Below are 14523 nucleotides of genomic sequence, written 5' to 3'. Positions count from 1 at the left end.
AAAATTGTTATAAAAATTAGGATTGTACTGGGCTGCAGATGTTTTAACTCTTAGAGGCAGTGTGTGTGTTTTGTCTTTTGCATATCTCGTGTACTTCCCTTATCTAGCATGTGTTTGCTGAAGCTGGCAGGGAAAGGTAATTAAAAAATGTTCAAGGACAAGAGAGACAGATTAAGGGAAGTGTCATTTTGGACAAGATGGACATAATGCTCATTACTAAGGGGAAAACCAAAAAAGGAATTGTTAGTGGGAAGACAGCCCATTTTGAGAATGAATTGTATAAGAACCACCTGACCAAGCTCCTCAGGGAGCCTTTTCTCTGTAACCCTCTTGTGTGTTGCGCTGTTAAACGCTCCTTCTTGTACAAGAATATTAAATTCAACTTAAACTTTGATACTCTGAATCCAGTCCTCCTTATTCAAAGATTCTTCTTAAAAAATTCTCGTAACAAAAATGTATCAGAAACTGTGTTTACTGGAGAAAAACACTGTTAACCAGTTACTTGTATGTAAACACACTGTGTCTGTGTCTTCTGCTGTTCAACAGGTTCCCAACAACAAGCAGCTTCAAATGGAGGGTCAAAGGTCACATTAAAGAGAGCCGTGGCAGTTCTCAGCGCTCTCCTGGTTGCTACGGTCATTGCTCTTGGCGATACCTGTGAGTTTGAACATTTATTTACAAATGTTAAATCTGAGGGCTGTTCTGAAGAAGAATAGAATCTTAGAGTGATTCTCTTCTGATAAACACACTCGTGTTCAAAGGACCAACAAGTTTTCCAAATGTGTGTCTGACATTGAATTCTTTTAAATCAGGTTATAAAAACAGTCAAACTATGGACAAGCTTCAAAAACTGACAGACGAGTATGAAGCTATGAAAAATCTCACAGGTAAGCTTCTTTCTAGAAGAATCCCTCCATAAGTAGGAACACACACTACACATGTAAATGAACGTGGAGTAACATATAAAATCTGATTGGCTTTCAGGTTATCTGAACTTTTTGTTTTTTCCTCTTGACACAAAATTCAGATACTGAAAACAGTCAAACTATGGAGAAGCTTCAAAAGCTGACAGACGAGTATGAAGCTATGAAAGAAATCCTCACAGGTAAGCTTGTCAGAGTTTGTGTAGATTGGCAGGATATTATACCTGTGGAGTAGAAAACTGTTGCCCTTCTCTGATCGTCCCAGGTTCAAACTCTTTCCCCTCAAAGTTCCTGCTGTTTCCAAATCACATGTAAATATAAACAGTAACGTGTTGCACCTGACTCAAGTCTTTGCTGTAATCTCTTCAAAGACAAGCGATATCTGAAATGTGAAGAAGGCTGGGAGCGAAATGGAACACAGTGCTATTATTTCTCCACCAATAAATTAACCTGGAGTGAGAGCAGAGCTGAATGCAGACAGCGTGGAGGAGATCTGGTGAAGATAGACAGCGTGGAGGAGCAGGTAAAACACACTGCTGCAGCTTCATGAGACTATTCATTCTCATTTGTTTGATCACATCCTTGTATTTCCACATTAGTTAACGTGTTCTCTCAGCACAGAAAAGTCACACACTGTCTTTCTCCATCAACTTTTCCTGTCCAGTCTTTCCTGCAGCAAAAACTGAAAGAAAAGATGAGCGATGACGAGGACAAGCACTGGATCGGACTGACAGACTCAAAGACAGAGGGCACATGGTTGTGGACAGACGACTCACCACTGAACGAGAGGTTTGACTGTTGAACACATTTTTTTTTGTCAACTGCGAATATCAAAGTTTCATTGAACCAGTTCTTTATGTTCTTTTATCTCTTAGTTTGACATTTTGGTTCAGCAGAGAGCCAGACAACTGGAGAGGGGAAAATCGTTATGGAGAGGACTGTGTGAGGATGGGAGTGAAAGAAGGATCAGATCTGAAGACTTGGTTTGATAGATATTGCAAAGTGCCTCACAAAAGTATTTGTGAGAAGTGTGTCTGTTGTAGTTCAACTTAAGTCTCGCTCAGCTTGTTAAATAATCTCAGTACACGATACAGAATGTGGAGTAAAATGCAGTTTGTTGAATGTGTTTGACGATTAATGAAGAGAGCAGATTAACCAGTGGTGGAGGAAGTATTCAGACCCTTTAAAGAAATACTCTGTAATGAAGTCCTGTGAAATATGTAAATATTAAACGTAAGTGAAGCTCAGTATGTGCTTGTAGCTCACCTGGTAGAGCGTGTGCTCAATGTATAAAGACACAGGCCTTGATATAGCAGCCTGAAGTCATTTGCTGTGCGTCATCCTGTCTCTCTGCTGTCCTGTAGAAATAAAGGCACAAAGTGTCCCAAAACATCATTTTCAAAAGTAAACGAAGAAAGTCTGTTGTCCATTGTTTCATATGTGGAGTCATTTCACTTTATATTTCATACACTGACTATTATGAACTTCACACAACCCCACTTCAAAATACCAGAACTACTCCTTTAAGTTAGATAGCAGGATATAAAGCAGTTAAAATCTTTTACCAGCTGAAACATTAGTGACACTTTAAAGAAACACTGTGTAGAAACTGACAGCTGTACACGTAAATTTGTGATTATTATATTAATTATTATCAAAAAAACTATCGAGTCAACAACTTTTCTAACAGCCAAACATCTAACAAGGTCAACAACACTAGTGGTGGGCGGATCGATCCAAATATCGATAGTATCAATACCAAATCGGTACCAATCGATTCTTTACTTTAAGCTCTTGTTTGCAATGCTGCGGTTTCGTCAAAGAGGAAACAGCCAGCCATTTAACTTGTTTATTTTAATTTATTTACTGGTTTGCGAGTACTTTTTATTTAAGATTTCTTTCTGAAAAAAAATTGATAATAAAGCATTTTCTATTAAAGTATAAAATTTGTCCTAATTATGTCGTGGGTTTGAACTATTTAAGAATAAAAAAAATGAAACATCACAAAACACACGGGTTTAAGGTCATGAAAATTCATTGAGATTTAGCAATTCAATGATGAATCCACCTTATTTATTGAAAAATATCGGTATCAGTGATAATGGCCCGTATTTACTTGGTATCGGATCGATACCAAAATAAGCAGTATCGCACACCACTAAACAACACAAGAAGGGGTTACATTTCCCGCTTTTTCAGCTCCGGTTTTGGCACGACGTTGAAAAAATTTAGATAAGTTTTTTTGTTTTCATTGACGTTAGAATGTCAAAAAAATTAAATAAATATATAAAAAAATGAAAATTAAAAAAAGGTTCGTATTTTTTGTTTGACCGTTATATTTGACTCTTACTGTTTCAACGGCTGTCGTAACTATGACAACCAAGGACACTCACGGCTAACGGTAGCCAGTTAACGTGACCGTTAACCGGCCCGGCTCCACGTCAGTATTCCCCCGGGGCCTGGAAACCTGTTCTTCTTCTTCCCGGTAATCCAAAACACCGGAGGTCCAAACACTAACTAACGCTCTAGTTCGTTAGTTAGTGATCTGAGCGCAGAGTTCTGGCGAACCGGACCCGAGCTAACTTTCGCTTTTAGCAGAAGAGCCGTTACAGTTTGAATCAGCGCACTTCACTGTCCATCAGGAAACTCTGTAAATCAGAGTTTTCTTCATAAAGTATGATCCAGTTTCACCAAAATCAGTGAAATAGTTGTTGGTGTGTGACTAAATAAAGTTCTAGTTATAACTGTTGAGACAGTCTACTGCTTGAAAATATCTGCATGAATATTCATTATAGATAGGCATTTTCTATTAGTCATTAACTTAAGAGACTTAAAATAATAATCAACTTCAATCAAAAATAGCTTAAATGATGGTGATGAATCTTGAAATTTACATTTATGGATGTGAGATTTCCCTAATAAACTATAGAGGTTGACAATAATGCATAGTTTCTTTTGTTTGTATTCAAAATAAGTAATAATAGTTTTTTTTTTTCCCTCGATGCTGATTTTATGTTTTGTTTTACACAGTATATAGTTCTCAAGTTCTTTTCCAAAATGTGCTACTATACGGGCAACCATAAAATAAATGAGTTATATTTTCAGGTTCGGTTTTTACAAAAGGTACATTTGTTATCGATGTCAAGGAATTTTGATATATATGCGTTATGTAGTATTTTTAAATGTAATTCTCTGATTTTATTTGTGACACAGAATTTAGCTGCCGATCTGAAGTAACGTGTGTTATCATTTTTGTCTAGTTTGAGAAGATGACTGTGCCTAGTTACGGTTGCTAGGCTGTTGGACGGCCGTTGCTAGGGGGCGTGGTCTGATGTCGGATCTTGTTGTTTTGATGTCTTTGAAGTGTTGTGACGTCACTCGAGTATCAAGCCAAACTCCACGTGCCTCGGGTCTGAGGTTATACAAACACCTTTGGAAGAGCTACAAAGGTGAGTGCCAGAGACTGCAAACATCTGGTAAGATCAACACAACACACAGAAAACTGAAGATGGAGCACACTGGCCTTGTGGGCGTCATACGGCCGCGCATTAAATTGCACCTGGACTTCCTGTCTGGGCATCAGTGGATCCGGCTTGTAACTGGGTTCCCCGATAACCAGACAGTAGAGTTAATCGCAGACATGTGTGAGGATGTGATAGACGTTTGTTTGAAAACCAGCTTGAGGAAACGGTCCCCGCTGTCCAACACTCCCTATTTGCCCTTAAGGCCAAATATTGCAGGTCAACCAGTCAGCGCCAACCAGTGTCTCGGGTACAGCTTTGTCAGCGCTGTGGCCGATGTGGTTGGTGTTTCGGGTTGTGACGATTCAGAATTCATTTCAGATTTAAATGAGATCATGAATGAGGAGCTCGCCGAGAGACTAAACTCTCAGCTGAACAGATCTTGGAGCAGTGACGAGCTCAGTGAACCAGGTTTCTCACCATCTTCTGCAGACAGGCTGAGCAGGATGTTGTGGCTCGTGCTTGACCTACTGAAAACACTTGCGATTCACTCGTGCTCTGGCTCACGTTTGACATATGGCAAACACACAAACTTCATTTTGGATGTGAACTCTGAGTCTACCACAGAAGAGGGTCTCTACAAATGGGACAAAGCGTCCTGTGGGAGTCTGGTGGGAGGCTTTGTTCACTGTTGCATGAAAAATGCATCATTCAAATTGTCCAAAGATAAAACTAAATCAATCATCACGAGTATCACACAGATGCTCTGGACAGAGATCTCCGGTTCTGACATCCCTGTTAAGCCGTATGGCAAAGGTATGAGGAGGACAATCAAGGCCACACACATGGACTTGTGCAAGGCGCTTGGTGGTGCAGGGACTCTGAGACTGTCCCTGTTGACAGAGGAGGAGTCTGTTTCTAATGCAGTAGTTGAGATTCTGAAAAGACATCTGATGAGCCCACAGAAGAACCATGTCAAAGAGTTCTTTAAGGTTCTTCGCAAGAACGTGGCCAAGCTGTTCACGACCTGTTTCCGCAAAAAGTAACCATTTGCTGTACTTGGGAGGGTGTGAGGGAGGAACAGACCTTTGTTTACAGCGTCACAGTCTGTGCTGTAAAAAGGGTCCATTGGGACAGAAGGCCTGCTTCATATCCAGGTCTATGTGGCCTCACAGCAGCAAGGTGACGGTTCAGTTCTGGGCCTTGACCTCCTTGCTGTGAGGAGTACAGAGACCATACTGGGTTTTCTCCGAGTGCTTCGGTTCACCCACATTTTAAATCATCATTTAAAAAAAAAAAAAAAAGTTCAACCAGGATATGATGCAGGACTTGAGGTCATAAGTCCACACAGGCGCCTCTCAGCAACAAGGAGACGGTTCAGTTCTGGGCCTTGACCTCCTTGCTGTGCTGGCAGGGTTTTCTCCGAGTGCTTCGGTTTCTTCCCATATTTTACACAATCATAAAAAAATCATAGTAAAATCAAATAAAACATCCGAACAAAATCAATGTCTAGCTGAAAACTCTGTGCTTATAGCCTCACTTGTAGTGAAAAGAAAATAGTCGAGTCAATAAAATATTTAAAAAAAAAGACATTTCTGTTTCAAAATGTTTTTATTATTGACCTTTTTTTCATTCTGGAGATATCCACAAGAGAATACAAAAAAAAGGTAAAACAGTGACAATGATACTTTTTAGTATTTATTAACCAAAACTAAGAAAATCTCAAGTCACATCTAGAAACATCAACATTCAACTCAGTCAACGGACAAAAACTAAACCAAGATCTTGACAGACAAATCAGCAGTTCAACTTTTTTTTTATTCCAGGTTGGAAATTTTCAAAAACTTGATTTAATCTCAAAATGATGACTTGATGGAAAAAGTCTTTGTTTTAATAGTTAAACTAATTGTAGGTGTAATTTCTATATTTCTGTCTGATGGAATGTATTTCTCTGAAGCTTTTAGACAATTTACAGATTTTTAAAGTCAAATTTGAACACAGTCCAACAAAAACGCGTCATGTGTCATTTTAGTCTCTGCTGGTCCAAACCTCGTCCATCTTCTCCCTGCAGCTCACGGACGGTGAGGATTCGTACGAGCATGGCCTCCATTGTGCTGCTGTCCAGAGCGGTGGACGAGAACCACAGAGGGCTGCCGGGGACACAACAGCGATCCGGCTGGAGGTAGAATAAGCCGGCACGTTGTTTTACCGACTCTGAGCTGGTTGGACGGAGAGAAAACATAAAATTAAAGATGGTCACTGAGTTTAGTGACAGGAGGCAAAAAAAAAAGTGATGTGCAGTAAAAATGAGACACAGCTGTCTGTAGATACAGGAGAGACTCTGCTTGTTCATTCTGACTGTTTACATAATATACAACAAGTTCATCAGTCATTTACAGTATCTGTGTTTTTTTTTTTGTACCTGTATGGTACAGTAGACCTAAAATACATGAAAAATAAAGCTACAAACCACTTGGAGAGGTAAAACTCGTAGAGTCTGACTGGACAGCGGAGAGGGTTCTCTGTGTTCTCCATCATCTCTAGGACATCATATTCACTCTCGTGTTTCTTACGTCTCTTAGCTGGGACGCCATCGACATCTGACACACACACACACACACAACACACACACACAACACACACACACACATGTGAGTTAAATATAATAATTTATCATATCTTAAATCCGTATTACTACAATACATTCAGGTCTTTCATTTTGACCCTCAGCCATACTCGTACCTGACTCTGCCTCGTTTATGGATACTGGGACGTAGAATCGCAGGAAGATGGTCTCTGAGTTGTCCTGGTTGGTTTTGGTGCAATGCACGATGTGAGTGAAGGACAGCTGGCGGTGCTGCTCCACCGTGGTGAAGCCGAAGTGCTTGCAGCAGAAGAAGAGCAGAGTGTTGAGGAGGACAATGGGGGAGTACGTGCCCAGCTGTTTACATTCCCACAGAAACTCCTCCTCCACACAGGAATGGCTATAACCTGCAGAGAGGGGGAGAGAGACCCGTTATAAATCTGTTGACCAGTAGGTGGCACCAGGTGCGGAGGCAAGGCAGGTACAATCAGGTACAGGTGTGTTATCAGAAGGAAACCAAAGTAGTTTTTGAGCTGTTGATGGTGACGGAAGGTTGTATCAATTATAATAAAGTCATAAATCATATCTCTCATAGCTGAGAAGTTGGACTCTCACGCTAGTTTGTTTCTACTAACGTTAAGCTGAGTGTGTCAATTACTTTTAATTACTGCTTTTAGTTTGAGGCTGTTAAACTGGCCGAGCTGAATTGACAGAAAAGAATACAAGCCGACTCACCGCTGGCTGTGACTGATGGTCTGAAACCTTTCAGGATCTCAGTGAACCCAGCGGAGAACTTGTTGTAGATCAGGTCACTGAATATGTTCTCCATGCGACCGTTCTCGAACAGGTACTGAAGAGAAACAACAGAATAAAAGTAACACTACAGGGCATAGATACAAACAACAGAACAAACCTTTGCACACAGCACGAGGACAGCACTGTCCATAGAGATTAGCAGAAATGTGGCTTTGTTGTCAGGTTTGTGTATCTAGTTTCTAATCAGACAGCAGAGGAAGTCTTGGTCTGGATATCCACTGGCTACACTGCAAGCCCTGAAACCTTGACCGTTGACTCCAGAGGCTAAATGGTTCTCAGATGAAAGTACCCTTGAAAAGACATCAGCTGTGTGGAGTGGGTGAGTGTAGTGTTGTGTAAGCTTGCCTGTTGTATGCTGAGACAGAGGTAGAAGAGGCTGTCGGGGGAGTACGGCTCTCCATCAGGTTGTTTCACCTCAGCGATGAAGCAACAGAGGCCGTCGTTCAACTCGGCCGCACAGCAGTGAAGAACGTCCTCCTTTACTGCGACGGCGTGAGCTGAGAGAAGAGTTGGAACAAAGTGTTAGAGGACGTGTTTCAGACGGCAGTGAAAGCCTGCTGCCACCTCACACTTTATCAGTCCTGTTATCAAGAGTCTGCTCACTTTTATCCTTTATCTGCTGGCTTCACAGCCTCACAGTAAAAAGTCAGAAACGGCAGATTAAACCTGAATTTGTGAAGTTTTGTTCTGGTCATGCTGCACACTAAAACTACTGAAAATTAATAAAAGGAAACATACAAGGAACAAGGTCCAGGTTGATTTGTAATTCCCTCCACTGTATCCATCTCTTCCAGGCGTCGATTCCACACTGACTGTTCAGTTTGTGGTACTCTCTCGACGCGGCTGTGGAAATGTCTCTTTGAGATGTCTCGTCTTCAGCTGTTTTGAACAAATGCTGCAGCAGCAGGAGGGACAAGATTACTACAGCCCGACTGATATCGGCCTATTACTTAATTTATTCATTCGTTAATTCATCAATCTTTCCTTCTCAAATCACAAAAATCCAATATCGGTCGGGCTCCAAAGATTACAGCAAAGATGATACCAGTGCTTCTAAACTCATCTCCTGGTGGTGTAATACCTTATTCTGTAATGGTTGAGAAGCCTGTGCAGGACTCGGTGATCTCTGGAGATCCTCTCTCATCACCAGACCAGGAGTAGCTGGAGGTGGGAGTTCACCGGGCACGAGTTCACCGGGCACGCCCGCTTGGTTTCGTGAACCGTGCGACCCGAAGCTGCTGTCAGAGGAGGAGTCGTCCTCTTGAACTACGTCAGAGTCATCACCACGGTCACTGGTGTGCTCTGAAAAAATGAAGATAAGTTAAGTTTTCTCAGAAGACCAGACCTGAAAGAGAACGACTGATGAGTGATAAACTGGTGTTTAGTTTGGATTGTGTGAGACCTACGAAGAACCTGCAGCTCGAGCTCTGAGATCACTGTGCAGTGAAAATGGCAACAATACTGTGAACTTCAAATAAATCAAATAAAACAAAAGTTATAAATTCGATTTTTGTCTCAATGTTTGCAAAAGAGAAGCTTCTGTCCGTGCTTCTGTATGTTTTTAATTTTTATTATACTTAAATAAGACACGTCCTTCCTTCCTCTCAGTCCATCTGTCACAGTATCATCACGTCATCACGCCTCACCCTTGCTTTGTCTCCTTCTCGTCACTGCTCTGTCCTTGTGCCCATCCTCTTTATCGCTCTCCTCGTCTTCGGACTTTGAGTCAAGCTCTTCCTTGGGAGGGTCGGGCTGGGTTGTCTCCTTTGCCGGGTTGGCGCCATCCGACCTCCCAGGAAGAAACACGGGCACAGGCAGCTGCAGCAGGGACAGTTTGGGAAGCGAGTGTTGTAAAATCTGATCACCAGCAGGATGTGGTGGCACAGGATCCAGGCTGGACTTCACACTGTTTCTCTATAATCTTTTAAACGTGACACTTAACTAGCGTAACTTGAAGTCCCGACCTAGATAAAGAGATGCTTCACTCCTATTCTTTGTGGTGATGTTTTAATGTCACAAACTGTGAAGCAGCTGAGGCTCTTTTCTGTTAAAATTAAGATTAAGAACACTTAAAACTCTTCAGATTTGAGTCATTTTCCTGTCAGGTACTGATTTTTCTGAGGGTGTAACATGGACCTAGTTCGTACATACCGGTAAGGGCAGGCCAACAGGCTTGGGTGTGTACTGACTGTACATGTTCATCGGCATAGGAACGTACACCGGCACCGGGAGAGGCAGGACGACGACTTTGGGTACAAAGTTGTCTTCATATAACAAAGAAAAATACAGAAACATTAAAGCTGGTTGTAATTCTGAGAAGATGTTGCACTATGTGTGCAGTCATGTCATGTCATGCAGGGAAATGTTACCCGTCTGTGCTTCTGTGTCGACAGTCTGTGGCGTACAGGAGACTCCTTTGTTATGGACCAACGGTGTGCAGAGCATGGACTTGTTCTTCAGCTCTTTGGGGACTGTTTGAACACTGGCCTGAAGAACAGATAATTCACATCGATCAGCATATACTGTTTGTCTTCAATTATCATGCAGCTATGAAAGTTGAGTCTGATGAGGAGGACTTACGTGTCCAACAACCTTTGTTTGAGTATCGGGGACAGAGACTGTGGAGAAATGACAGAGTCAGAAAAACAAACAAACAAACAAACAAACATCGTAATTCATAATTAACTCCACAGTCTGTGCATACACAACGTTTGCTCTGCAGAGCTGACAGAAGCGCTGGGCTGCCGAGCCAAAGCGCCAGCGAGCGAGATGACGTTGGCGATGACCGGGGAGGACTCTGTTGTGCCGGCAGATCTGGGAGGTGAAGAGTCTGTTGGCGGGAAAACAAAGAGGAGTCATCAGGAAGATCTGATCTGCTAAAACTGTGAGATCAAATAAATAATTAAATCTTTAATATAAATTACTACAAGCTAGTAACATTCTGTTAAATCATTGTTTTAAATCAATAAAATCATATTTCAATTGATAACTTGACACAAAATACTGATTTCTCTGGTGAGTAGCCGTGTAATAAGCAGGATCATGTATTTCACTGTGGTTCTTTCACATAACTAAGACTATAATATAGAAGTGAGTCCCTGCTTTGAGGTCCAACAAGGCTGAAATCCAGTAAATGTTCTGGACCACCAGAGGAACTTAAAGGTGCGGACATAAACGAGGTCGTGAGGCGGACGAAAACACACACCTGCGTTGACCGTCTGGACCTTCTGATTGCAGAAATGCAGGACACACTTGAGGTCGCAGAAGTGTTTGACTTCTCCCAGCAGAGGAAGACTCTGCCTCAGCTTCCCCTCATGACCACAGGTGTCACATTTGGCGATCTGAGAGGAAGCAGAGAGCGAACGTCAGTCTGTGCAGAGCACTTCTTGTTCGTTTATATGCAGGTAGGGATACAAATAATCATTATTTTTATTGGTTTATTTGTCTAGATGAATTATTTGGTCTATATATTATCTACAATGTGCTATGGCTGACCTTCAACCTCTACTCACATGGCAGAAGAGCATTTTGTATTTTGAGTTGCAGTCTTCAGAGCAGAACTTCTCATCAGTGCCTTTATACTTTGCCGTTACCAACGTCCTCGAGATGCACATGCAGTAAGCACACGAGGAACAGTGCACACCCCACTCCTGTTCCAGCTCATGGCGAAACAGCATCTTACATCCTGGGAGGGAACAGAACGAGAGGCTCAGAGATTCACAGCTGTTTCGTCCTCGATCTCTGTCTTTGTATTTCCATTCGCCCTCTCACCGTCGCTGCAGAAGTAACAGTCTCTGCCGTCGACCCTCTTGATGTCTCTGATGATCTTTTCATTCTTACAGTATTCACACTTGCCCGTGATGTTGTTGACCCTCTTAAACTCCTGAGAACAGGCCAGGCTGCACACAAAATTCATTTTCCCCTGCGCACAAACACACAAAGAGGTTTACAGCTGCAAATCAATGAACGTGACATGAGATTCGGTTTGTGTTTACAAGCCTGACTGTAAAGTACTTTTACAACAATGGCTGAAGAAATGAGGAATAAAGAGGCCTCGTTATACTGAAGCTGTATATTCCGTCTTAAAAAAACAGACTCGACTCACCTTTTTCTGAACAACTTTGGGCGCAGCTTTTAAAATACGCCGACACTGAGCGCACGGCAGTTTCTCCGGTGGTTTGAGGAAAGCGCTTTGGGTTTGGTCCGAGGCGCCTGTTGAGTTAACGGTAGCAGTCTGTGTCTCCTGCAGAGCAGAAAAGTAAAAAGAATGAAGTCGTGAAGATGTCGTGAGATGACCACAGCTCGTGTCAGGAGTTGAGTAGCATGTTAAGTCAGGTAAGGTCGGATTTCTCTGATGGTGTAAGGCGCATGACTGAGGCGGCATGATTGGAGAAGGTTAGTCACTCATCAATCATGACCACCCTGGTGTGGCCGAGACATAGGGAGTCAATTTTGATGTTGATGTCGTGGTGTCTTGTAGGTCTGGCTGGAAGGAGTTTCACTACTTGACTGTAGAATAAAGCTGTATGTTATACTACCTTAAAAACCATGGCACAGCTTAGACTGCAGAAGTTTCTGATGGAGGCATCCGACATGGCGAGATGGCAGGCTGGTACTGTCGACTTCCCACAGTTGTCACAATTCAGTGCACGACCTGTCAAAAGAGAAACGATCACTAACACGACACGCATGTAAACCTGCATGAACGTAGCAAAAATGAGCTGGAGACGTATTGCCACAAAGCTCACAGTCCGGTTTAGTACCTGACGCACTGACGGCCTGGATCTTGGACGCCATTACACAACTGTTGGTACAGAAGAGCTCCACCTCGTTCTCGGCATTTTTGTTTTCGACCATATCCGTCATCCCATGAGGGCTGCAGCACATGGCACACGGCTGAGGCGTTTTGTATTTCTGCAAAGAAACAGACAGAATATTAAGTCCGTTCATCATGTCAGAGGAAATCCGGATGTTTTAAGACATCGTTACCTGTTTGAACTGGGACAGACACGTGACGCTGCAGAATTTCTTTCTGGTTTCTCCCATCTTCAGCATGACAGGCGTGCTGCAGTGGGAGCAACAGTTCTCACAGATCGACAGCTTGTTCACGTTGCAGAAGCGGAGGAAACAGGGATCGCTGCAGATCTTGTGGACGACGTCGTGCTGTACGATCTCATGCTTGCTCTGCAGGAGGACGGTGTGTCAGTCCAGACAGCAGAAGCTTATATGTCAGATCTTATAGCAGGGACCATAAAGAAGAATATAATGTGATCTTACAATGCGGTATCTGCTGCATATGGTGCATTGTGACTGCGATCCGACTGGGGCGACTGGTATTTTGGTGATCTTCTTGTAGTTGAAGGAGGTCAGGCAGGTCTCGCTGCAGAAATCCTTCATCGTCTCCTCGTTGTCCACCGGAGCTTGGATGACGTCCTGAAGCTGTGTTATCACCCTGAGAGAACGAGGAAGCATGAGATCATTTCAGTCGTCTTTTGATCATGTGGCCGGAGGACATTTCAAATGATTCATGACTCACTGAAGGCAGAAGTGGCATGTCTTCATGGCTTGTTTCATTTGGTAAAATTTCAAAAGGCAAGAAGTGGAGCAGAAGATATCCGCCCGGCCTTTCCTCTGATAAACCGTCTCTCCGTCCATCAGGACGTTTTTGCAGTTGGAGCAAGACACCGGCAAATCCTGCGTGAGCGCTGTAGCCTTGGGCTCTCCCTTCAAGGAGAACACTGACCCGATCTTCAAGTCCTCCTGTCCAACAGTGAGATGACGCACAGTGACGTTAAAGCAGTCAGAGGACGAGCGACCTGCTGGACATTTACACACATTTCTAAATGTTCACTATTGTGTCTCTTGTACACGGTGTCATTAATGACCAACCAAGAGCGTTTTGTCCGCCGTGTTTTTTGAACTTGCTCAGATTTGGTCATTTTTGTGCTACTACCATGAACATCGTTAATTTGTTTCCCGTTTGTCTGTTTTTACAAACGGACGTTTGACCGATGCGAGCTGCTCGTGGCAAACACAGAACTGCCGGCAAAATTTACAGTGATTGATACATAAAACACATGTTTATGCTCGCTTGTAGAGAAAAATAAATGAATAAAGACCATGATTAACAGTATCACGCTTCCTACCTTTGCCGCGTTCGGCTCGTCCTTGATATTTTCTGGGGGTATGGAGGATGACAGATTCTGGTTGCACTCTTCTTCAATGGGCTCTTGTTTTATCTGAGGTGAAGAGAGAGGCAGATGAGCTGCTAACCACCCGGAGAAGAAATATTTTATACTTTGTTTTTACTTCTCAGCCACAAAAAGTCAATTGTTCATGTTGCCGTACTGGACAGTGATGCAAAAATGGTAGAAAATGTCATTTTCAGCCTCGCAAAGATTTCCTGCTTTTTCTGTTTTATATCACATTAAACTGAAAATCTTCAGACTGACTAAACAATTCTTTTTAAAGACTTCACCTCAGATCATTTTCAGACATTTCATAAACATCATTAATCTAGAAAACAATGTGATTAATCGATCATGAAAACAATACTTACCCTGGGATATATTCATGCTGTGTCTCCTCAAATCAGAAAGTTATGTCTTGAATCAGTGCGCTACAATAAATAATAATAAATAATACTCACACAATCCAGATTTGGTAGTGATGGCTTCACTTCTTTAACGTCAATCTCATCCAGTGTTGGGCTGTTCCTTCCTGTAAACACACGACACAA

At 42.5% G+C, this 14523-nt stretch overlaps 2 protein-coding genes and 2 long non-coding RNA genes across 7 annotated transcripts in view; 2 read left to right on the top strand and 2 right to left on the bottom strand.

Annotated features, from left to right (window-relative positions):
* LOC104930816 (CD209 antigen-like protein C) overlaps positions 1–2192 on the top strand; it is a 12607-nt gene extending 10415 nt beyond the window's left edge. The window contains exons 4-9 of the mRNA XM_019270796.2: positions 547–657; positions 813–887; positions 1028–1105; positions 1295–1446; positions 1588–1712; positions 1799–2192. Of these exons, the coding sequence (XP_019126341.1) occupies positions 547–657; positions 813–887; positions 1028–1105; positions 1295–1446; positions 1588–1712; positions 1799–1976 (719 nt within the window). The 3' untranslated portion in view covers positions 1977–2192. The remainder of the gene's footprint in view (positions 1–546; positions 658–812; positions 888–1027; positions 1106–1294; positions 1447–1587; positions 1713–1798) is intronic.
* Positions 1–3427, bottom strand: part of LOC113747386 (uncharacterized) — a 7141-nt gene extending 3714 nt beyond the window's left edge. For both annotated transcript variants that reach the window (XR_003463620.1, XR_003463621.1), the window contains exons 1-2: positions 3317–3427; positions 2190–2281 (exon numbers count right to left, since the gene is read on the bottom strand). This is a non-coding gene — a long non-coding RNA (uncharacterized LOC113747386). The remainder of the gene's footprint in view (positions 1–2189; positions 2282–3316) is intronic.
* Positions 3275–8688, top strand: LOC113747387 (uncharacterized). Of its 2 annotated transcripts, XR_003463623.1 has the most exons (4): positions 3297–3408; positions 4184–4372; positions 6456–6566; positions 8579–8688. It is a non-coding gene; the product is annotated as an uncharacterized LOC113747387 (long non-coding RNA). The 2 variants fall into 2 exon arrangements; XR_003463622.1 differs by lacking the exon at positions 8579–8688 and having other exon boundaries at positions 3275–3408; positions 4288–4372; positions 6456–6777.
* The window catches only part of LOC104930826 (uncharacterized), a 26845-nt gene continuing 18342 nt past the window's right edge, over positions 6021–14523 (bottom strand). For both annotated transcript variants that reach the window (XM_019270794.2, XM_019270795.2), the window contains exons 24-46: positions 14434–14504; positions 13931–14023; positions 13321–13544; positions 13062–13236; positions 12774–12968; positions 12548–12698; positions 12323–12438; positions 11890–12027; positions 11556–11706; positions 11297–11469; positions 10990–11125; positions 10489–10614; positions 10365–10402; positions 10154–10271; positions 9936–10048; positions 9431–9602; positions 8866–9086; positions 8523–8679; positions 8130–8281; positions 7704–7818; positions 7127–7375; positions 6855–6984; positions 6021–6603 (exon numbers count right to left, since the gene is read on the bottom strand). In XM_019270794.2, the coding sequence (XP_019126339.1) occupies positions 6408–6603; positions 6855–6984; positions 7127–7375; positions 7704–7818; positions 8130–8281; positions 8523–8679; positions 8866–9086; positions 9431–9602; positions 9936–10048; positions 10154–10271; positions 10365–10402; positions 10489–10614; positions 10990–11125; positions 11297–11469; positions 11556–11706; positions 11890–12027; positions 12323–12438; positions 12548–12698; positions 12774–12968; positions 13062–13236; positions 13321–13544; positions 13931–14023; positions 14434–14504 (3410 nt within the window). In that variant the 3' untranslated portion in view covers positions 6021–6407. The remainder of the gene's footprint in view (positions 6604–6854; positions 6985–7126; positions 7376–7703; positions 7819–8129; positions 8282–8522; positions 8680–8865; positions 9087–9430; positions 9603–9935; positions 10049–10153; positions 10272–10364; positions 10403–10488; positions 10615–10989; positions 11126–11296; positions 11470–11555; positions 11707–11889; positions 12028–12322; positions 12439–12547; positions 12699–12773; positions 12969–13061; positions 13237–13320; positions 13545–13930; positions 14024–14433; positions 14505–14523) is intronic.

Source organism: Larimichthys crocea, chromosome XIII (genome assembly GCF_000972845.2).
Source record: "Larimichthys crocea isolate SSNF chromosome XIII, L_crocea_2.0, whole genome shotgun sequence".
Taxonomy (NCBI): domain Eukaryota; kingdom Metazoa; phylum Chordata; class Actinopteri; family Sciaenidae; genus Larimichthys; species Larimichthys crocea.
This window is presented reverse-complemented; position numbering and strand designations above follow the sequence as displayed.